This window comes from Pseudopipra pipra, chromosome 14 (assembly GCF_036250125.1).
Source record: "Pseudopipra pipra isolate bDixPip1 chromosome 14, bDixPip1.hap1, whole genome shotgun sequence".
NCBI classification, from domain to species: domain Eukaryota; kingdom Metazoa; phylum Chordata; class Aves; order Passeriformes; family Pipridae; genus Pseudopipra; species Pseudopipra pipra.
In genome coordinates, this window is record NC_087562.1 from 16,647,652 (window position 1) to 16,672,183 (window position 24,532).

The 24,532-nt window shown below is 40.3% G+C and overlaps 1 protein-coding gene across 2 annotated transcripts in view; it reads left to right on the forward strand.

The window, feature by feature from the left end:
* Positions 1-24,532, forward strand: part of ADAMTS18 (ADAM metallopeptidase with thrombospondin type 1 motif 18) — a 79,242-nt gene that overhangs the window by 15,826 nt on the left and 38,884 nt on the right. For both annotated transcript variants that reach the window (XM_064671263.1, XM_064671265.1), the window contains exons 4-10: positions 12,303-12,585; positions 16,261-16,460; positions 17,130-17,213; positions 18,145-18,304; positions 18,943-19,048; positions 22,777-22,914; positions 24,188-24,341. In XM_064671263.1, the coding sequence (XP_064527333.1) occupies positions 12,303-12,585; positions 16,261-16,460; positions 17,130-17,213; positions 18,145-18,304; positions 18,943-19,048; positions 22,777-22,914; positions 24,188-24,341 (1,125 nt within the window). The remainder of the gene's footprint in view (positions 1-12,302; positions 12,586-16,260; positions 16,461-17,129; positions 17,214-18,144; positions 18,305-18,942; positions 19,049-22,776; positions 22,915-24,187; positions 24,342-24,532) is intronic.

The window sequence follows — 24,532 nt, forward strand, 5'->3', positions numbered from 1 at the left end:
GAAGTGTCTGTGACTCTCACACACTTCCCTGATGTCCCAGAGCCTTGGTGACCCTGACAGCACATTCCTCCCCTTGGAGCTTTTTTTCTTAACCTATGCTTAACCTGACCTTTGCTTAACCTACTGTTCAGTAGAGTCATTGCAGAAACAAGGTCAGGCTGCTTAGGAAATTTTGCCTCTTAAATCTTCTGCTGATATATATTTATTTTTTTTTACCATCCTTTTATAACTTTGCAACATGCTGAGCTGTCAACAAAATACCTCCCTTGTCTTCACTGCATCTTTATTTCAGTAGAAGGCCTATGGTGTTTAACATAGTGCAACATCTGTGCAATAGATATCTGGACATCTTAGACTAATTTAATATCAAGAATATCTCATGGAAAAAGAAGTTGCTTTCAGGCACAACCTTCCCTTTGTCACTTTAGTTTTCCTATTTTCTGAGATCTCAGAGAACATCACAGGGTTACTTAGAGCTTTGAAGCTCCACAGACTATATTTTGAGAGCCTGATATGTAAGGTAGTGTGCTAAAAACACTATTGTACAAATGCTTTCATGAAGAAATGCTCTTCACAGTGTGTGCTTGCTGACACAGGAATCCAGGCCCTCCCTTCTTGGATCAGTTCCTGTGGGACTGTAGAGATGGGAACGTGTCTGTCCTCTCCTAACCTTCTTCTTTGTCTCTGTTTTCACCTCTGATTCTCAAAGGTTGAACTGATTTCTTTAATGAAAAGACATAAATAAATGCTCCCACATCATCTTTCTTAGGAGTCATCCCTGCTAAACAGTCACATAATTCACAGGCTTACACTGATTTTTGCCATCACTAGACTTTAGTATAACCTTTTGTGACCATTTTAGTTCTTCTGGCCTGTTCAGTGGGTACAATTCAAACATGGATCTGAATACCTGCAAACCATTGTGTTAACATTCCAAGTACTGGTTTAGGCTTGTGTTTTGGGCTCTGACTTTGTCAGCAGACAAGATGTCAGGAGATGTAAATGGATACATTAGGTTGAAGAATGGATCACTTTATGCTGAAAACTTGGTCCAATATTAAGGTAGTATTTTTCTATGTCCATTTTAAAATAGCCATGGCATGATGTTTTATTTCATATCCAACAGGACCTCTTTGTGGCAGTTTTTGCATGTCATCACAGTTGTTTCTACTACAGAGATGTCTATAGTTAGAAAATAGTACTCAAAATTACTTCTCATCAAACTTCCATTTATAACAGTATTAAAAATTTCTCTAGTCTGGGACAAATCCAGGTTTCCTGCTTTTAACTTCAGCACAGTGTCTTCGGCAGAGCAGTTATACCATGCTCACATTTGGGCATCATCCCCTTAAAGCATTGGCTAATTTGTGGGAGAGGAGTGTGAGTGTGTGCAGCTTTAAACCAAGACAAAGATGAGTGCAGGAAGGCTGAGCAGTGCAGATCAGTAGCACTTGGCTACAAGGAGTTTTAAAAAAAAAGCTTTCTGGACCCATGACACACTCGGCAATATAATCTGGGGAAGGCAGGTTTTGTGGCTGTGGACAGGGCTTACAAATATGAGGGTTCTTCATGACATGGAACACAGATGTGAGGTACTGCATTTATCTTAGTAAATAACTCCTTATTCAAATGTCCATTATAAACCAAGCTCTGGATGCTAAGGATGTTTGTATGGCTGTCAAAATGTTATGTGCAGTTGCCATCGTACAGGTTTCTCAATGTTGTGGAAAACTGAGAAAATGGTGAGGTCTTATTTAAACTTGGTTGATCTCTGGGGTGCTGCTGCCCTGTATTTGGGGTTTAATCATGTGAATGCAGTCAAGGTTTTACTGATTTACCTTTTCTTGGGTGGGGGGGAAAGATATTTGGAGGCACCTAGGCTGCTGACCTGTTTCAAAGAGACTGTTGAAGCAAAAGAACAGGAGCACAGGCCAAGCTGCTCAGGGGCACCCTGAAGGCTGGGGCTGTAGCTTAGAGTAGGGCACATGGAGGCTCTTTAATAGAACCACCCAGCCAGTGTCAAATGTGAACCTTCACAAATCTCTCTTGAGCATTTTCTGGGTTGGTTACAAAATCCTGCCTATAAAACTGAGACAGAAGGAGCAGAGGAGCTGAAATGCTGAAGAACTGGGAATTTAATCCAGATAACCCAGGCGCCAGCCTGACATTCTCACTCTTGGGCCATCTTTGCTTCTTGTGTTCCATTCCCTTAATGGCCTAAGCTCTTTTGTTCCACTCCCCTTCTCCTTCCCACATAGATATTTCAACATATGTATATGTCTGTGTATGTGGAATATCAGCAAAGCTGATACTGTGCTCCCTACAGAGTTCCTTGTGACCACTCTCTCATGTAACTAATCCATAGCAATGTATACTCCAACAAGGAAAATTAAAAGGTTGGGAACCACTGACCTAACTTCTTAGTAAGCAATACAGCTGGCAATCAGATGTAACCCGAGCCCCTCGTTATTGGAGCTGCCTGAGCTATTCATAGCAAAGCAAAATTGCTATGGGAATTGAGCTGGATTTATTTTGTTTGAATGCAAATTATCCCAGGTCAGACAGGCTCAGATCTTCTGCCCCCTCAAATTCATTTGCATCAGCTCTGCCAGGCTGAAGTTTGTATCTGGAGGATCTTCACTGGGGAAAAGTGGGTGTGGGTGGTGAACCACCCCCGTGGAGGGCGTTTGCCTGGGGCTTTGGTGCAGTTGGTGTGAGTCACTCTGCAGCCAGAACTCCAGAACAGAGTGAAGGGGCTGCCATCAGGTAGCCCCAGGTGGTGACCCAGGGCTTGGGCAAGTGTCTCTCTCTGTTACCTGCAGCCTCAGCAGGGTGTCTTGTGAGGGAGAGGGAGTATTTCAAGCTTGCCTGCTGCTCTCACTCATGAAGTGTTCTGAAAGGTCCAGCTGCCAATGGCCCGTCATCACTGGAAAAGCTGTGTTTTCACTAAAAAAAACCAAACAAAACCCACTAAAGTTTGATTCTAGTACACGTGATTATGAAGGGTAAAAAAGCCTCTTAAAAATCTCAGTTGAAAATTGTTGAAGAAATCAGAAAGAAAATAAAACACTGAAGCCCTTCAGCGTTATTTTTAAAAAAATCTCATAATTTATGGTGTTGTTTTCTGCAGGGCCTAATTCATGACTTTTAATGTTTGGAGTTGCCTGTCTGATAGGGAGGGACGTTCCTGATCAGAAGCACTCAAGCAAGCATCTGTTAATGCTAAGTACCTATGGAAAGGAATTTCCAAGTACTGATTTTAGTTATCTATTATCAGTTCTTTTCTTTTTTTTTTTTTTTTTTTTTAAGCTGTTCATTTTCTGTGTCACTATGCCCTAATTTTATTGGTTTTGCCTTTATCAGCACTCTAGGAACAGAAGCTTCATTAAGAACGTATGCACTTTCCCTAGAATATTTGTACATCTGAACTCCAGCCACATAAAATCGATTAGCTGTACACAAGGGGGGAGGAGAACCTTGCCAGAACATCTTCATTTCACCTCATCCTTTAAGCAGCATAAATAATTCATAGCAAACCATCGTTAGGGTGAAATTCTGCCCTGTCCGAAGATCTGTTAAAAAATCTGAGCATCTTGAAGTCGAATTTCAGATATTTAAGAGGGACATAAATGGTGCTTTTAGTTTGTGCTGTTACACGGAATGAGAGGACAGAGAGAGGGTGCTTTTGAAGATTTCCAAAAGGTCAACCTCCCCTCACACCTTGAGCATTTTCTGGAGCTGGGCACCTAGTTATGTGGGATGTTAGATTAGGGAACTAACTAAGCTACCCTCTGAAATCAGTTTTTCTGTTATACTTGATCCTAAGTAACTAATCAACTGTCAGACAGCACATGTCAAATAGTGGGCTGCCTCTTTTTAGGAAAAGTGAAGCATAAATGCACTCATTAAATAATCCCTCTGTTTCCTGTTTGCTTTGTGATGGATTTCAGAGCTGTCATAACTAATAAAAGATGTAGATTTTATCTTACAATTGCAGGGATTTGCTTAAACAGGCCATGCCCAAGTGCTTGTACAGCTACCAAGGCCAAATTTGAGCTGTTGGTTTTAGCTAATTGTCTTCCAAAACCTTTATAGGGAGCCAAAGAGCCCTCCTGATGGAATTGTAAATTAACTGATCCTAAGTGCAACTTGGTAAACCTCTGGCGCTTCACTTAAATATTACTGGTATACAGTTAGTGCTGTAGTTTACATTAGTATTTTTCTTCTGTTCATTTATCATGCTCACTTCTGTGGTTTTTTCTTTCCAAAAAAACCCAAAATATGAGAAATGAGGGAGCTCACATACTGACAAGCAAGTATTTAATCTGTGGCAAAGCAATCAACTTTGTGTTAGTTCTAGAATATCTCATTACCCTGCAATAAATACCAGTTTAATACATTTAAATACCAAGGTGACTGGTTCAATTACCTTAAGTGGAGGAACAAATAAGAATATTTCCTTATTTGCCGTATGCTGACAGGGGGTTGCATAAAGATGTTTGAAACAAGTTCAGTCAACTGCAGAAATACAAAGGCACTATTCAGAGATAACACCCTCTTTGTTCATATAGGAATAATTAAAGACATGCAATTTTGTTACCTTGTTTTAATAATTGCTGAATGTTCTGCATAGCATTTTTTTTGAGCAACCAAACAGAGTGGTCTTTCATTGACTAACTCAGACTGGTAATTTAAACATTGTACTCTCTTTCTGTCAGATCCTCAGGTAATAATAAAATGCTATATTGTTAAGAACTCGTAACATTTTACATTTGTAAGAAATCTATATTATGTTAGAAAACAGAATAATTGAGTTATTTTTGTGAGTCAGATTTTAAAGAAAAATGTCATCTGCTGACAATTCTCAAGTCAGAATAGGCAACCAGTGATTCTAATGCTTCTTTCACGATAAAAATATTTTAGTGTGTGTAAAGGCCATTAACTTAACCTAAACATTTGCTGTGGTACAGAGCCAGGTATTCCAATCTGGGGAAAATCAGTAAAGGTCTGCTGAGGTTATTCTCATTGGCCAAGGACCCAGTCCAATAAAACATCACTTCTGTACTTCCCTGACTCCAGGGTAGTCATCAGGAGCTGCCCATTTGCAGACTGGATACTTTTCTGAAGGATGGGTGCGTTTTTTTCGGCAAACATAAAAGTAGGGAAAAGTTTAGTTAAAAATTCTCTCTTTCCTTTGGTGTGTTTGCATGCCTTTGTGCTGCCTGGTTTGGGATGGGATCAAAAATGAACATGCTCTGAGTTTTACTCGTGGGATTCCTGACTTCAATAATACATGTGTATTATTGGAAACCTCATGAGAGTCCATTCTCACTAGTTTCCCAGAACATTTGCTTTCCCAAAGTGGTATAAAAGCACTCTGGAAATGCTTGCAGAGACAATGTTCAGCTCAATGGGAGCTCCTGGGTGCTTAACACTCTGTAAAAGTCTGTCATTACTTTAACAATCTGTGTATGGATTTAGGGTCCAGGCTTTTCACTTTTGGTTGGTGGATCATGGATCGTGTCCCTGTCACGGTGTTTGAGTGGCTTGTTTCACTTACCCTGTGCTTCAGTAATGTGGGTAACTGTGTAAGTGCCCTTCTGAAGGGGGACAGAAACTGTGTGGAGGCAAAATCCAGCTCAGCTCTGTAGCTGCTGCTGTCCCCTCTGCAGCCACTCCCAGAAGAGGGGCTGTGGGTCAGAGTGGAGGGGGAATGAACTTGGTTAATTACTGTGATTTACTGCCATTGGCTTGGCTGTTTGTTCCTGATGCTTCCCGAGGGTAAAAATATCTTTCACCTCAGCAACACTTTTCTGCAATTCAGCTCCTTCTTTCTGCTTTCCAGATATGCTGCTTGTCATTTTTTTTTCTACCTAATTTCACATCTTAATTTGCTCATTTTGATTATATTTTCCAGAGCATTGACATTTTGACCCTGACTTGAGAGGGGCTCAGTTAAGCCATCTCTCAAAGAGTCAGTCAGTGATATCGGGTATCTGCAGTTCCAGGTCAGGCTGTACTATACTGCTGGATATAATTCTTGGAAGTAGTTTTGCTCATGACTGTAGTAAGGTTATAGTCTCACATATTTTTCAGACTACCAATTTAACCCATCCCCAGAGGTGAGTCTACTTCATTACACGTTGTCTAAAGAAACAATAATTTATTTAAACTGCTTACATGGTGCAGGATTGCTTTGAACAGCCTCGTGATAGCATTGGTTGAATGTCTTTGCTTTGAGTGAAAGAGGAATTCATATGATGAATGCTGACAGACTTAACGGGACTTTATTCTTCCTGGGATTCCTTGGCATGTGTGAGAAAATGATGTATTTACCACATTTTCAAGGCTTGACCCAAAACCTGTTCTAAACAGCCGGCACTTCTCCTGCTGTCCTGGCAGGATTCTGTCTCAGGCTGCTGGTGTGAGCACAGGGACTGCCACCTCCACACGGGTTTCTCCAGGGGTGCTTTTGAAATGGCTCTGAAATCACTGCTCCTGCTCTCCAAGCTGCTGGCCATGAACTGGTTGGTACAAAAAACCGTGTCCAGACACGAGTGTTATGCTGTGGTTGAGCTGACCCAGGCTCTGAGCAGATCTGCTGCTCCTGGTTTGGGCTGGGCTGCCTCTGGCTGCCTTGGAGCATGTGCTCCTGGCAGGAATGGAGGGGTGATTGCAGATGTGAAGATCATTTCTGTGTTTGCTGAAGGGACTGCCATTACCTGATCATAAAACCTGAGGGAAGGGCCTCATCTCCCTGTCAGTCTGTGGTGGAGTCTGAGCACAGGTACAGAAGTCATGGAGAGACCTCTCTCCTCTTCTAGCACACGTTGCTGTATATCATTATTTAAAAATTGACATCTGCCCAATTCTAGTAGGCCAGTCTGGGCCCAAAGGCAGCTTCTGGCTGTTGTCAGGTAGCTCTAAGTTGTAAGTTCATATTCTCTGGACCCCCAACATGCCTGTTTTTTCAGTATGGGAAGTGGTCTGGCAGGCAGAACCCGCAGGTGGGACACCTGAGCTAAGGCAGTCACTCCTCCTTTGTGGGCAGAGATGGGTCTTTTGTGTTTCCTCTGTGGTGCCAGAGTGCCAGAGATTTAGCAGAGCATCAGGGCAGGAAATAAGAGTTTGATTAAAATGAACTGTGGACAAGTTCATCTGTAGACAAGATAATTTAATGAGTTTTCCCTGCAAAGTGAATAAGGAAAGACTCCAATGTGCTGTAACATGAGATGGTCCCAACAATGTGATGTGAATACTAGATTTCTGGGAATCTTTGACCTCAGATGATCTTAAATAGCCAGCAGCCATCGTTCTTAGGTCATCTGTTCTCCTTGTTCCTTGTATTTCAGGGAAGTTCTTAATTTAAATTTTTATTTGATTTGAGTAGAACTAAAAACTGTACTTTTTGTCTCTGTACATTCTGTAACTCTTGTTAGGATGTGTTTGAGTCAATGGTTTGGTTTGTTTTTTTTAAGAGCTGGACATTTGGGAAATAACACAGCAGAAGTCTTGGATCGATGTCCACTGAAGTCTGTGGAAAGCTTTATGCCAATTTCAGTTGGCCTTTTGTCAAGTCTTTTAAAACTTTTCATGAATATTTGGAACTATTTTAATGGGTGTGAAATAAGATTTAACTCTTCCTTTTGAGAAATTTGGTGTAGACTTCATTGATTTCTTTGGCCATTGTTTTAGCTGCTCAGTTAAGGCAGTGGGTTTTTAGCACCTAATTTTATCTATATGCTCATAGCATTGAATAAGGCATTTTGGATATAAGTAGTATTCCTTAGAAAATACATGCATATTTTTTAGCACTTAGTTTAGCTGAGATACTCTTGTTCTTGTATGAACTGTAATTAACTTTACATCAGTAGTTACGTTTAACAGAGACATTGCAGTTCAATTATTCATCTGTTTTAATTCTCAGTTTCACTTCATTGTGCTTCTGACCTCATTATTTGCATCTGTTTTCTGAAATCCTCTAGCTTTAATATGCATAAAGCTGTTGCCTTTGATTTAATTAGCATGTAATGAAAATGCCTTGTATGCAAACAGAGAACCCACAGCCATGAGGCTCTGCTGGTGTAGAGTGAGGATTTGCCTGATATCTCAGCACTCAGCTTTCTTAAATTATGGGTGAGAAGTGGAAGTTCTGAAAGTCCTTCACTCCCTGTCACTGCTCTGGTTTTTATGGAGGGTCTGTTTTTTTGGAGATGCTGAAACCTCCAACTGAATGAGGTTTACAGGCTGGAAAAGCAGCCAAAGGCTTCACTCAGAGTTTAAGAACACAGGGGGAGCAAATGGGAGCAGCCTCTGTGCTGTTCCAGTAAGAGGCCAATGAGACCTGTTAGGAACAGATATGTTAGTGTGTGACTCTCAAAATTGTTCCATGTAGGTTGTGGTTTTGTATAGCTAAGATCAACTTCTTCAGTGGTTTAAAAAGTTGTCCTTATATTTGAACTTATAATCCATCTTCAATTAAAAAAAAATCTTGCAGCAGATACCATGTCATCATTTCCCTTGTCCAAATTTAATTCTGATATTCTTTTTCCTTTTGAGACACACCAAGAAAACAGAACATGTGCTGTACCTTGGTGATAACACCTGGATACTGAGGAATTTCACAAAGATATATTGGATCTGAAAATTCCTTCAGCCCAGAGCTAAGCAAATGTTTTATAACAAATAAGGAATGGGAGGAATGTTGCCTTTTTATCTCTTCTCAACTTTTCTGCAAACAAACTACAAGTTCCTCTAATTTATTGATTCAAAATTATTTGCTAACCACACAGGTCAATGTATGTCTTTCCATTTTCTTTCCAATGGCATGGGATATCCCTTGCAGAAGGACAGCAAATATGTATTGTGAGGGAAAAACAAGGGAACAGTGAATTCCAACTGAGCAATCTCTTGGGTGTTCCTTCCCACCATATTCTCACAATTATTGCTATTATTAGTGATAGCCACAGTGGGAGACAGAAGGAATAGACAGGAGTCCCTGGCCTTTTTCATGCTGTGTTGTCTAGACTTAGAAGAATGTTAGATTTTGTCATCCTGCTTCCTCTCATGGTGTTATAATTGCAGAGAATCTGAAATAAAAATGGGGGTCTGACCTATCTGACCCTGTCCTCATTGTGTCCTAAGCCCATCAAGGTTACTGGAAAGACATCCTTGATTTGAGGAAAATCACATGTATCCTGAAAGCTGTGCTGACAATAGGAAACCCAATGCATAATTTTCCATGATGACTTTGACAGTATTTGTTCAACTACTGAAGTATTTGAGCTGGATAAATATATTTCATCCAGCTCACAATTATGGAGATGTTTCATGTATTTGTAGAAAAAATTACCAGAACACCCAGGAGTACAGACTAGCCAAAATCTGGGCTTCAAGAATCTGGAATTCCTTGGCTGTGTAAAGTTAGAAAAGATGGCTCTGGGCTGGTCTCCTTCCTCTGTGCTGTGGCATTTCCCAGCTGGCATGTCTTCCAGCCAACACAACCATAGCCATGGGTCACTTTGCTTTACCTAACACTAAAATTCAAGAACCTGCAAGAAAGTACCTGGCAGTTGTTGCCCCATTGCCCCCTTTGCAGTTCTCTGGAGGTCTGCAGCTCTGTCTGAAGCTGGGTCAGCATTCTCAGCATTACTTGGAATTCCCAAAGCGATTATTTCAATATGAATCCTTGAAACTATCCCATCCCATACCTGGAAGAAGTGGAAAATAGTCTGTGATTGAATGAGTGTCCAAACTGTTCTGTGGCACTTCTCCTTTCTTCTTGACAACTTCATAAAACTGGATGTTATCAAAAAGAAGGTATCTTTCATTCACACAGCATTTTTCAATTTGGTGGATGAGCCTGATGTAAAACCCAAAGGAAAGAAGTCTTAGTGGAGATTTAGGGTCATTTCTGCTGGGAAAAAGTGACTACATTTATAAGGCACTTAGTCATCTACAGCCTCTGTAAAGGTGCAGCAAAACACATGCAGGGCCCAGAATTCAGTTGCTTCTTCCCCCCCACCCTGAATTCTCAATCCGCCCTTATAATGTTAAATATAGAAATTATGTTTGAGGCTGAAACTTGGTGTACATCAGGGACAGTTTCTTACAGGAAAATGTAGGACCCCCTTTTTTTTTTCCATATGGTTTGAATCATTTACTAAATGAATCCTACAGGAATAATTTCAGATGTGGAAACCTTTAAAATGGGGAAATAAAAACCAGATTCACTACATTTCTGTTTTCCAGCTGAAAAAAAGCCCCACTTAGCAGCACCCAATTATCAGTGCATTCTAGTAGATAAGGATAGCCTCTCAGAACCACTTGTAAATTGTGTGATGACACACATCATAAGGATTAAAATATAAGTCTTCTTCCCTCCAGGAAAGTACTTTGTCATGACCAAATGTGATCTGACATTTGAAATATGCCAACTTATTGCAGTGGGCAGGCAAGTTAAATTCCTGTCAATTATTTAAATCCTGTCTGTTATTGATGGAGGCAATTTTAACCTTTATTTCGAATGTTAAGTAGATACAGGCTGAGATACGTAATTACGAATTCATGTTGAAGAAAGGAGAGGGGACAAATCATTAATCAGAATATCTGTTCAGTTTCTTTTCTTATTATCACTCAGAGGGCAATTAGACACTCTCAGTTCATAATGTGAGATCTCTTCTGTTGTAAAAATTAAGATCACAGTATGATTTTATGAGCATCATTATTAGGCCCATGTGAGAGGTGCTTATATTGGGCAGTACTGCAAAGTTGCTTTTGATTTGGAGCAACAGAAGTGAATTTCCATGAAAAGAGCACAGTAGATGACTGTAGACTGTTGAGGACCTGTAGATCTCTGATAAATCTCTCCTGCTGGAATTGGCTTAAAATCATTGTCAGCATTAGCTTAGTAAACGGTTAAAGCTGTGAAGATTTCATGTGTAACTTCCTATTTTCTGTTAAGTTTTCCTCATGGGAAACAGTTCTTAAAGTGTAGAAAATTCCACAGATCCTTAAAAAATACCGTGCTTACGTTAGACATTGGAACTGCTTTCCTTCTGATACCCATGGCATTCTGGCCCTAGGAAGTTAGGCTAAAGAAGAGCATCCCTTTCAGAAGGTCATATATGTCACTTACCTGCATTTCCAAAGAAGACTTTTTGGGGAAGGAGGTGGAATCATGGTCTGGGAGGACTCGAGATGTCAGGCAAGATGGTTTGCAATTGACATTTGTTTGTCTGCACATAGTTTTCTGAAGCATAAGAGATATGTAGTCCTCGTGGGATGTCAATTTTGGCAGGAGGGTGTTGGCACATGGTAGAGCCTCACTGATCCAAACCAAAAATCTGTGTCTAGTATTACGTATATAATGTAGTAGAATTACCTGATGAAACTTCTCCTTGGTTTTTGACTTGGTAAAAAGGAGTGTTTATTACAACATGTTTTACAAAACCAAGAAATGAAATAAAATCATAACTGATTAATGAGCTGCATGGAAATACTTCCTCAGTGCCACCCACATTTCCCTGGCCCTGATCCTGGAAACACTTCATCACATGTGCAGTTTTATGCACAGATACTATGTGAAAACTAGAGTGTAGTTTTCCCATACTTACTTCTGTCTTTCAGGGATCCAAGAAGGAAAACAATTAGATACTTGCTTTCACTGATTATCTTTCTCTTATAGGATGGTATAAATTTTAAACTGTGTTTATTATGATTAAATTGCAGAGAGTTGATTACTAAATGATGGTGCAAAAGTGTTCAGATGCTTCAACTTTGTGCTGCTGTCTTGTAATGTACATCTCTACTTATAGCAACCTGAAGTCTGGGATTCCAGTTTGGTAATACCTTGTTCTGAAAACCCCCTGAATCTTAATTGAAATATTTTGGTTTACTTATCTATGCTTTTATGAGAAGTTACATTTTCCAAAAGCATTTCCTTTTTATGTGAGACTATATCCTGTACACAAACACACATACAAATAAACCTGTACTGTGAAGAATGGGTTAATATTGCATATGAAATTATCCATGGTACTGTGTGAAGGTGCTGTGCTGCCAGTCCCACAACATTCCTGTTCTGTGTGTTACCAAATGTGAGCCCTGGTCATCTCCAAAGTGCAACGATGCATACTTTAATTGGGAAGACTGTCCAGCTCATCACTTGAGTAAATCTAATTTAGAGGTGCACATTGCAACCCGTCTGGGCTTTGCAGGGAAGATCACTGCAGGAGTTAGCATTTTCCCGCTTGAGCCTTGACAGTCTTGTCTCTAACTTGTGGTGGTGTTGCTTTTTTTAGTCAGGTTTGATAAGGACACGGAAGATCGAGTTCCTTATATCCCCATTACCTCAGCAGCTGGCACAGGAGCACAACTACACGTCCCCCGCCGGACACCATCCTCACGTGCTGTACAAACGAACTGCAGAAGAGAAGGTGCACCGGTACACAGTAGAGTCCCATCCCAAATCCTTCCCTTTTGGCCATGACAGAATGCACACTTCCCACAAGTATCATGCTCGGGCGAATGGTTACCACCATGGAAGGTTTCAAAAGCAGCATTTTTGTGGACGTCGCAAGAAATGTATGTAAGGAAACTTTCTCTCCTCTTTAGATAGTGGCTGTTACAGGCTGTGTGGTGATCCTGAGGTGTGCTTCACATCTCTTCACATCCCTTCGGGATGAGGATATAATAATTTTAAATTATGTATTTCTAAAGTAAAACACGTATGAGAACTTGAGTTTTCCTTGACATTCACAGAATCATCTGTTTTGTTAAGCCATCAGAATCACTGTTTAGTTTCCTTGTGCTTTACCTAGATTTAAAGATCCCTTGCTTGATTTTTTTTTTTTTTACATTGACATAGTTCTCAGTAAGCAATTCTGCATAGTGATGGAGGCCAAGTCCCTGAACTGCTCTCTGTTAGTTTGGGGATAAAAAAGTAATTAGGCTTGCAAATGAAGAGAAAGTCTTCAAAATCATTAATTTCTGAGAGGATAGAGAGTAAGTCTTTCAGAACTCACCATTTGATAATGAAATTTTCAGCAACTAAGATCTTCAAAAAGAACCTCCCATGTAAATTGTTTAATAAGATTTTGGAGCCACGTCTTAAAAAATACATTGAAAGATATTATCCTGCCAAGATCTATTCTGAGTCTTTCCTTAGGCCCTCAAATTGCAGAACATTTTAGAGCCCCCTTGGTCCCTATATCTGTACTTTCAGCATTCAGTTGGTGCTTTTTGAAAGCTGATCAGCTTCGGAGCTGCGATTTTTAATGAGGGTCTCCTGGACTGCAAACAGTGTCTCAGTCCAGTTATATTCTTCCAACTTCCTGCTCAAGTTCTGAGAAAATGAGCAGCTTCCTTTTCCAAAGGTGTGTAAGGAAGAAAGAGAAAATAAACAGAAGGGAAGGAATGAGCAAGGAGTTAGTGGAAAAGGTGTCTGGCTGAGACTGAGCCCTATCTGAGGCCTGAAAACAACTGGCTTGTTAAAAATTCCAAAATCCTTCCCCCCAGGTTTGAAAGCCAAACCTCAAATGCCAGATGCACAAGCCTGGGAGTCAACCTGTAAACATTTGCATTCTAATGTAGTCCAAAACTGCCTCATTCCCTTTCCCTCCCTTTCCCTCCTGTCTGGTTTTCCTGCTGCAGAGCAGGGGGTGATGGTGCTAAATTAGCTCCTCTTCTCTACACTGGTTAGTTTTATTTGCATTGTCCTCCGTGGTCTTGTGTCTTACTTACTGTTCCTTCCATGACTGCTTGTCCAAATTCAGGATTATTCATGTCCTCTTGAGCTTTTACACGGTGCTTATTCCTATAATAAATGAGAGCATTTGGAACACTGTATTTTCATAACCTCCTGGGTTAGGGGTCTGAGAAGATATTATTGTTACTCCTGTCTTATAAATGGGACTCACAGGCACTGGAGAGGTCAAAAATAATCATTGCTTCTGGGTACCAAATCAAGAAACTGGGTTTTTCTTTAAAATATTTATAATATACATGCTTTTGTAATTCATTTAATTATATATGTATAAGTATATTCATTAATTTCAGTTACAGTTATGAGTTCTTAGCTGCATATTCAAGCTGGGTTTATGTTAAATGCAGAACATGCAGTTAGCATCCAACTGTGATTAGTGTAAGTGATTTACCCATCTTAGGAACTCTGTGTCAGACACAATGTAAGGATTTGATTAAGCAAGATGGCATTTAATTACCCACAAAACTCTTTTCACATCTTGTGGTCTTTAACTTCATACAGTACATACCTATAACCTTCTGAGAGAAGGGAAGGAGTTATAAACAAAACAACATACTTCCAGATCCAACCTTGATTAATCTATAGAACAAATCACTGAATCAGTGCAGTGCTACAAATAAAATCACATGTCATTGTTTAATTTAGTAGGGGAAAATATAGGATGCAGAAGAAATCACTCCACTAAAGGGAACACTCTTTCTATGAGTATTTTTTTTTCTTTTTTTCTTCCCCCCCTCCTTTTTTTTTTTTTTTTTTAGGTGGTTTTAAGTTTTTACATTGTTTTCCTGGTCTTCTTCTGAGATCTGGAGTCATATCAGTTTGAAATTTTCAGCAAAATCCAGTCTAGTCACCTGGAAGAGAAGATTTCAGCTCAAATGAACAAAGGGATGGAGAATTCAGTCTGACAGAAGGCAGTCCTCTGCTATTAACCCTGCCTAGTCAAGGTTAATTTATCCTAACCTAAGAATGAAATCAAACTTGCTGAACAGTAAGAAGGAAGAGCATGTTGCCACTTTTGGTGTCACAAAAATAGCTTGTCCCACTCACCATCTTTAAAAATTTCATGTGTTGGCAGTTTGTAAACATTAGAAAAGCCAGTCACTCATCTTCCAAACTCTCCTTCACAACATAAATGTTTTCAGATCATGAGAATTAGCTGGACTGTAATTAGTAAATCATGCATGAAGCATTGCCACTGCTTATGTCTTATTAGTAGCAGTGCAGTTAATTCAAGAGCAAAACTTCATTGGTCATGGATATTTGTGTCCAAAGCCTTGAAGTTGTATTGCCTTCCAAGCAGTATTTGGACACTGATGTGCCTTGAACTGAGCTCTTCTCTCTTGGGCGAGGATTCTCATTATGTCTTGATGTGCTGCCAGAAAAGAAATGTTCTTTGAGCTTGTATAGGACAATTGTTTATAATGTGATACATTTGAAAATCTTACTAGCACAGTCCTTTGCAATGTTAAATGTACTTCAGAGTGACTGAGTTCTTGAAAGCAGACCACTGTTGTGCTTTCTGTGGTATCCTTGATTTCCCAGTTTGGTATGGAAGGAAGTAATCTGTGTTTTAGCTCTGTCTTTGGAATAACTTTCCAATGAGGCACAGACAGGATTTTTTTCATTACCTGAGGCTCCCTGACTTGTGTCGTGTTACACCCTGTGTCAAAAAAACCCCTATTGTTATCCAAAGATTAGGTTGAAGTGGCCTTTGAGCCACTTTCTTGATGCAAAGGCAGTGTAGGTTTATGCAGCAGAAGCTGTGGATAGCAGGAGCACTGCAGGATATGGGACATAGATTTCTTTTCCCACTTTCTGGCTGTCTGAGTAAATGGAGTAGAGACCATTCTCTAAGTGTGCCATTGGCCATGCAATACCAGCCAGAGGGAAAAAGTGCACCCTGGCAATGGGATATGCATTGCCTGTTGTCAAGCCCTCCTTGCTGCTGCCTGACATTTCCCTGTATTAAATAAATATATTCCCAGCAGGAATAATCTCAGTGGCAGACTCGCATAGAAGGCTGATGTCAGTCACAGTAACAGGCTGGCAGGAATCTTACTTGTGGTGTGTATCTGCTTTCTGTACTGACCGTGGACATCTGTTCTGGAAAGGACTTTTTTGCCAACTGCTGTGTAAGTAGCACATGCCAAACACCTCAGGAAGTTATCAAAAGGACAGGAAAAATGTAGATACTCTGTTAAAAATTCTGTTGTGTTTTTTTGCACAGATGCTACCATTTTATTAGATTAATTCCTTATTTCAAACTGCTTATTGCATACGAATGTGGTTCTCCCATTTCTTTCTCCCCCTGTAGCCATCCTTCCCTCAGGAATGAATTGGGCCTTTTTTAATAAACATGGAACAACTTAGCCAGAAGTATTAAATCACATGCTGTAAAAATAATCTAAGGCTCTAAACCTGTGATACTTCATTTTCTGATGAAACAGTTCATGGGTGATCTGAACCCTTTCCAAAACAGTTTTATTTCCTTTTAGATGCACCCAAGCCACCCACAGCAGAGATGTACATTCGCTCGGACGAGTACGGGACTTCTGCGAGGTTCAAGAGATCATCTGCTAAAATTCAGAAAAATGGAAGTCTAAACGTTGAAACCCTTGTTGTGGCGGATAAAAAGATGTTGGAGAAACATGGCAAGGAAAATGTAACAACGTACATCTTAACAGTCATGAACATGGTAAGATGTGGTGTAATTAAAATGTGTTTTCTCTGTGGAATAATGTTATGTCAGAGCAGGTCCTTTTGTTAGTAGTGACACCAAAAAGAGCAGCCTTATCTAATGTATTACTAATGTAAAAAAGCCTTTATAAATAGATCTTTAGATTATCACAGCTCTGGCAACAGTACTACAGAGTAAAAAAAACTGGAACATATTTAAAATTTTATAGTTCCTGTGTAGTACAAAAAAGGCAGATACTCTGAAATTGTCTGTTTTATCTGATGTGTCTCCTTGAAACAAGCATTTATTCGAGAGAGCACAAATTTGTGTTCATAAAATTGATATAATATAACTAGAAATATATTTTCCTGTGTGGCTTTGCTCTTTACTTTTGTACTACAAAACTTGAGCTTGAACTTTGACCTTGAATTACATTTGATCCAGGAGACCAAGGACAGAACAAAGCCCATTGAAGTCAATAGATGGTTTTCAAGTTTTTCAATAAGTGTAGTGGTTTGGGGCATAATTCTTCTGGCTTAAGCTCTTTTGGATTAATCCTACAAGGTATATAACTCCATTAATTTGTATTGAAAATTCAAGTCCAAAGCAATAACTCAGTACATATGTTTAATCTATTAAAAAGTATTACACGTGTAGGTGATATTTCCTCTTCAATAATCGTTGCAGGTCTCTAGTCTGTTTAAAGATGGAACAATTGGAAGTGATATAAACATTATTGTTGTAAGCCTGCTTCTTTTGGAACAAGAGCCAGTAAGTTGTGTTGGAATTTTCGTCTCAGCTACTTCATTTGCTCCTGTTCACTGGGAGCACTGGGTGCTCCCATGTTATGTACAAGGTTTCTTAAGACATAAAACATGAGAACGGATTAATATCACAAAAACCTTCAAAATGACACTTTCTGCATTTCACTGCTTCTTGGGTTTTGATACTAAATTCCTTCATTTCATGTAAATGTTCTTTAGAAACGTTGAAATGCTTCCAGTAAGACAAAACTTAACAATTTCCAGAGTTTTCTTGAAGAGAAATGTCTGGAATGAGAAATCTACTTAATAAGTGATTAAATAAATAGAAAGATTTTGAACTGGGCTTTCCAGGGTGTTATGATCAGAAGTGGCTGGAATAAGAAATCTACTTAATAAGTAATTAAATAAGTAGAAAGATTTTGAACTGGGCTTTCCAGGAAGTGATGATCAGAAATGGTAAGGATCCAAAATTCCCAAACTGAAGATAGCATGAAACAAAAGGTGGGAGTGGAGCCAATTCTTGTGTCAAGAGTGCTGAGACAAAAGAAGACAAAATCTCTTTTGCTGAAAAGAAATTTGTGATGGGTTGATCTACTTGGATTATACTTTTCCTCCCCAGAAATCACCAAACATTTTAATCACAAGATTGAATATGGCTTAGTGTTCAGCTTTCTCAGGAATCAAATATATTTGTGCACTGTAGTTTCAACCACCAACTTTGGAAATATCTGTGTGTCTTGGGAGAGGTGCAGTTTTATTTTACAACTGTAAGACATTCACTCATCAACTGACTCAGTCATCACATGGGAACACATAAGTTATGTAGAACAAATACAAAAAAATAATTCCCTTTTCCCTAAACAAATTCTATTCTTTCAACCCTCTTTCTTGAGTACTGATGGAAGCACCTTGTTTCTGTGTCTGTGCCACCCCTGCAGGGTGGGTTATTGATCAACCACCACGCAGACCAGTCCCTGAACAGCTTTTGCCAGTGGCAATCTGCCCTGGTCGGGAAGAACGGGAAGCGCCACGACCACGCCATCCTGCTCACGGGATTTGATATCTGCTCCTGGAAAAATGAGCCCTGTGATACCCTAGGTATGACAGCAAGCACGCGCTGAAAACTTCCGGGTGTCCACAGCAGAAACTGAAATGGTTTAAAATTTAAAAAGTTGATTTTTGCACATGCTGTCAGCCTCCTTGAAGAGGGAAGGGCAGTATTATTTTTGCATGTTTGTCTTTGAGGTACCTAGAAAAAAAAGGGTATTGCTGGTATCATTGCCCCAGAAATGGCAAAATAAGCTTTCTGAAGACACTCTTTTGGATTGTCACCCCTTCAAGGAATGTTTTCGATTCTGAGATTATTTCTGAGCTACTCTTTCCCTCTCCCCCTTTTTGTGACTACTCGCCCTTTTTGAATGGGATTCCTCCCTAATTTGGGAGCAGTAAAGGCATGGGAGGTGGGATGAGAATCATCTTTACAAGTAAAGTGTAGTTTGAGAGGTGAGGTTAGACTTAAATTCTTTTTTATTTTTTATATTGTGTTATCTTATAATTTAAATTTTATACTTTGTTGTCCAATAAAAGTCTGCTGTAATTCCTCCATGATAAACCTGATAAAGTAAATAAGTGTCTTCATGCACCGAAATAAATTGGCTTATTAGGACCAGTGCAGATGATATGTGTGTTTGGAATTCTGTAGAGGAACAAGCTGTTTAACTGCTTCCTTCTTTCAGGATTTGCACCCATCAGTGGCATGTGCAGCAAATACCGTAGTTGCACCATTAATGAAGATACAGGCCTGGGACTGGCTTTTACTATTGCTCACGAGTCTGGACACAAGTAAGTTTCTTCTTCTATAAACAAATGTGTAAATGAATGGAAACATCACAGTTAATATAAATCATTTAAATAGAGATAATTTGGATTGGCTGATTCTACATATAGATCATTTGAAAGCTGGAGAGTGGTGAGGAATGGAGTTACATCCAGCTGGTGACTGGTCACCAGTGCTGTTCTCCAGGGATCAGAACTGGGGCCAGTCCTGTTGAATACCTTTATCAATGATGTGAACAAGGGGATCAAGTGTCCCCTCAGAAAGTTTGCAGGTGACACCAAGCTGGGTGGGAGTGTTGATCTGCTGGAGAGCAGGAAGGCTCTGCAGAGGGGTCTGGACAGGCTGGATCCATGGGCTGAGGACAGCAGGGTGGGGCTTAACAAGGCCAAGTGCTGGGTCCTGCCCTTGGGTCACCACAACCCCCTGCAGCTCCAGGCTGGGGCAGAGGGGCTGGTTGTGCTGGGAGTGCTGGTTGACAGCGACTGAACATGAGCTGGATGTGCCCAGGTGGGCAAGAAAGCCAAGGGCACCTGGTCTCTATCAGGAATAGTGTGGCAGCAGGACGAGGGCAGTGGTTGTCCCTGTTTCCTGGGCACTGCTGGGACACCCTGAATCCTGGGGGCAGTTTTTGGCTCCTCACGACGAGAAGGACATGAACGTGCTCGAGTGTGTCCAGGGAAGGGAACGGAGCTGGGGAAGGGTCTGGAGCAGCAGGAGCAGCTGAGGGAGTGGGGGGAGCTCAGCCTGGAGAAAAGGAGGCTCAGGGGGGACCTTCTGGCTCTGCAACCCCCTGACAGGAGGGGGGAGCCGGGGGGGGTCGGGCTCTGCTCCCAGGGAACAAGGGACAGGAGGGGAGGAGACAGCCTCAAGCTGTGCCAGGAGATCTTTAGATTGGATATTTGGGAAAATTCCTTCACCAAAAGGGTTGTCAGGCATTGGCACAGGCTATCCAGGGATGTGGTGGGATCATCATTCCTGGAGGGATTTACAAGGTGCTTGCTTAGATGTGGCACTTGGGGACATGTCTTAATGGTGGCCTTGGCAGTGCTGGGGAAGTGGTTGGACTCGATGATCTTAAAACTCTTTCCCAACCTAAGATTCTATGATTCTATGACTCTGATTTATGGAGAAATATATAATGATTAGGCACTGGGTTTCCATTTTATTTCTATTGTAGTAAGACTGCAATTTTCTTAAGAACCTGCTGTCTCTCATACAAAATCAGTAATAATCTTCCATAGAGTTTCAGCTATTCTTTAAATTGTTGAATTAAATCTAAAGAAGGTGATTAGGTTTTGCTCTGCTGTTTTTTTCCAAATAATTTTGAATTTCTTTTTCACAACTTTGTGCGTGGTTTTGGTTTTCAGTTTTAGTGTGGTTCAGTCTGGAGTCTGTCTCTCCAGTGGCAGTAGAGGAGCATAGTTTTCTCTGTGTGGTACAAACCTGAAATCTAGGTTCAGATAAAGCATGGGAACTTTATTTTGAGCAGCAACATTAATGCACAGAATATCTTTGAAAAGCAGTGGTACTGCATTCTGCTGATTGGTCAAGGCATGGAGCCTTCTGATTCTGCATGACTGAATCAGGACTATTTAGTTTTCATTGTACAAATATGCTCTGCAGTACATACTATGACCTAATGTCTACACGAGTGACCCTTTCACAGGTTTCTGTACATCTGAAGGGAAATAAGGAATTAAAGAATAATCCAGCTACCAGTGAAGCCTGTGGGACTTGTGTCAAAGCATTCAAAGGGACCAAATATGTAAAATATGTATTGTTTGATCCTCCTGTCACACTAATGCAATTTCAAGATCTCAGTACGTTTTTATTGATCGATATTAGGAGAGAATCAGGCCCGTAGCTTATTTTTCAAGAATTATCCCATTTAATCTCTTAATAGTCTCCTCCTTTTTTATTTTCTTATTTGTTTTGAGAGATTATACATGGAAATTTTTAAATTTTTTATTTTTTCCTTTTTTTTTTTTTTCCTTTTTCACTGCTGCCTTTGATTCACATGTTATTCAACCTTTCTTTGGTATACTTCCATACTCCTGTCTAATAAAATGCATTGAATCTCCTGGGAAAAGCCTGTGCCAGATAGAAAATGTCTTTATGACCATTTGCTTGTGTTCATGTTCCTGAGACTACCTAGTATGTGATGTAAGACAACAGAAATTGGTTTCTGTGATACAGAGATTCCTGGAAGAAAAAAAACCCCAAACCTGTGACAGCCTTGGAGGTCCACTGTGAATATATTAACCAAAGGGTTTCATAGGAGGAGAATGTTGTATAATGTACAGAACACACTCTGTGGTCCACTGACAAGCTTCAGTGGTTAGACATTTTAGTGGTTTGTTAGACATTTTAATTGTTTTCTTTACTTTGTGTTTTTACCTGAAAGGTTAACAGTTCCTCTGGGTGCTCAGAGCCCATTGTGTCAGTGGGGTATAAACTGGGGATTCTCTGGCTGCAGTGCATGGGAACAAAGTATTTTATGAAGGATTCTAAAATATAGGCTCAATTGGTACTTCTTCTGTCCATTTATAGAAAGAGACATATATTTTAGGAAGTTTGGAGCCTCAGCTGGTGGCAACACATGCAATAACACTGATGAGCCTGTAGTGATTTATAGCAGTGGAGGATTGAGTCCAGTAGATTAGATATTCCCTGCACATGCACAGACTACATTCATAAAGTCGCCAATGTACTACAATACTGAAGTAACAGATGATGAAACTTCTCTCCAAAACACTTTGAAATCCACAGATGTCCCATAAAGTGAGTAAATACAGAACAGTGAAAAGAAAAAGCATGAAAATTAGCTGTATTATATACACAAAATCCCCATAATTCGTGGGTTTTTTTTATTATTGCTTATTATTCTTTGTATCATCCTAACACCTCTCCTAGTGAGAGCAGGGCCTCATGATGCTCAAACTGAGCAAAGAACCCCATAAGAAGCAGTATTCCCACTGAAGAGTTAAATTCTAGACAAAGTGAATGACAATGTATAACAAAGGTGAGGGGAAAAAAGTGGTTTGCTTGAGATAATATTGCAAGTTAATGGCCAAAATTAGAAAAATAATATTTTTATATTCACACCTTGTGTTCTATTCATTCGTGCCCATTTTTTCTGCTACAAGTTGAATGCAGCTCTCTAGCTCTTCCCTCCTGTTAGGAGGGCAGTTTAGGTATATTCCTGTGTAACACTGATATTTCCCTGGATTCTGGTCACCACGCCAGTCATGCTAACAGGCATTATCCCTGGGCAGAGACAGGCTCACACTGCGTGTTTTAAGCTGACAGATTCATAGGCAAGTACAAATGTGGCTGAACATAAGCTCCACGACTTCCATCCATCTCACCACAGAACTGTTCTCCTTCAGTTCTCTCCTTTGGGCACAGTCTGCAGCTCTGGTACCTCTGGGCAGTGTCTTGTCCCTGGTCCCATTGCAGAGCTCCTGTGCAGCACCAGTGTGGGTCTTCCTTGGAACCTGACTCTTTCTCATCAGACAATTGTGTGATGACAAAAATTTGGTGTTAATTGGGGCTTGTTTCATTTGTATGGTGCATTATGTTTTTATCCCTTTGGAATGAAAGGCATGAATCCCACTTTCCCTGTGGAGTTCAAGCATAGTGCTGTTGCCCTGAAAGTGTTTCTTTTGCCCCAAATTTTGTCTTGCTTCTGTTTAATCTAGACTTTTGCTCTCCCGCCTGGTTCTCTTTTCAGCTTTGGTATGATTCATGATGGAGAAGGGAATGCTTGTAGAAAAGCTGAGGGAAATATTATGTCTCCCACCCTCACTGGAAACAACGGCGTGTTTTCTTGGTCTGTTTGCAGCAGGCAGTATCTCAACAAATTTCTCAGGTAGGTCACGTGTAAATCTGGGCTGGTGCCAGGGAGTGCAGCTTTAGTAACTGGGCTTGAATTCTTGAACAGCATAAAAGTTACTAAAGTGTGAAATACACCTCTTTTAAGATGTACTCCGGCCCATGTGGTGTGTGAGCCCACACACCCAGGCTGCTGAAGCATAGAGGTGGTGTTGGCATGTAAGTGCTTTTGTCCTGCCTTGTTTCAAAAGCATGAATTTCACCCTCCAGGAATACCCTGCAGTAATGACTGGAATATCATTCTTTCCCAGGCATTCCTGTCAGCAGCTGAGTTTATTAGAGAATTAGTAGGAAGTGTACACAAAGGAGGGCAGACACAGTGGTACCAAAGTCGTTACAAAATGTAAATTAACATTAGTGGCCTTTCTCACTGGAGTTTCTCTCTTGATCTGACTCCTGACAGGAGTAAAGGACATTCTGCATTTTTCACATCCTGTTTCTGAGGGAAAGAAAAAAGGAAAAAGAGAAAGATGCCAATTATTTCTCCAGCATGTTGACATAACTCAGTGATGCTTTGAAAGGAACTGTTTTTCAGTCAGTGTTTAATTCATCATTACATTAAACTTTCCCTTATTTTTTTGTGTCATATGTGAGTAGACTACACAATTACTGAAGAATGTGTAGGCAGTGCAAGACCAAGAGCAACACAGGCATTTTAGAAGTTAATTCCTTAGAGTGAGAATCAGGCATCTAAGTTGTTCTGTGGGTCTGATCCTTGAATTCCCAGTCAGTATCGCTGAGTAGCAGCCAGGAAAGGTAACAGAGTTCTGGAGATTTTTTTCCTGCTGCAGTGATGCAACATATTCTGAGTACAGAAGAAAATTGCAAACTAAAAAGTCACGGGTCAGTCAATGCACAGAAAGCGAATTCTGGAGTGGGACAGTGAGTCTGCTGATTATGTGGATCCCTGATTTGGGGAACCCATTTAAGGGAAAGAAGCAGACTAGGTCACCTTGCTCTTGGTTACCCAGAAATAAAGGGAGGAAAAGAATTTGACATCGTTCTTTCTTGTTGTCACAACAGTCCCAAAGCCTGGAAATTCCTGCTTCCTTAAAACTTTGCAGGTCAGGCTACCAACAAGATGTCAAGATCTTTTGGCTCCTGCGAGCAGATATTCTCATTTCAGAGCATACCTCTAAAACTAGTTAAAGGTACTGTATACCATATTATGTATTTGTGCTGGTCTGTAGCAAATTAAAATATTTTGATATAAAGATCATAGTCATGATTAATTTACATTCTCATTATAGTACAGCTCAAGCTGCCTGCCTGATTGATGAACCTAAGCAAACAGGACAGTATAAATACCCTGACAAACTGCCAGGGCAGATCTATGATGCTGATACCCAGTGCAAATGGCAATTTGGAATGAAAGCAAAACTATGCAACCTCAGCTTTGTAAAGGTACCTATCAATATACTTTTGAGAAGTTAAATGACATTGGAGAACTGACGTACCCTAAATAAGTACAAGTAATACAGTGTTCTTCAGGGGCCTGGGCTGTTTCCCTGCCTTATCTTGCTTGGCAATTTGCTTTGAAGGTACTGGCCTCTTTTGAGGAATATCACAGTCCCGGGGGAGTTTCAGAAGGAAAT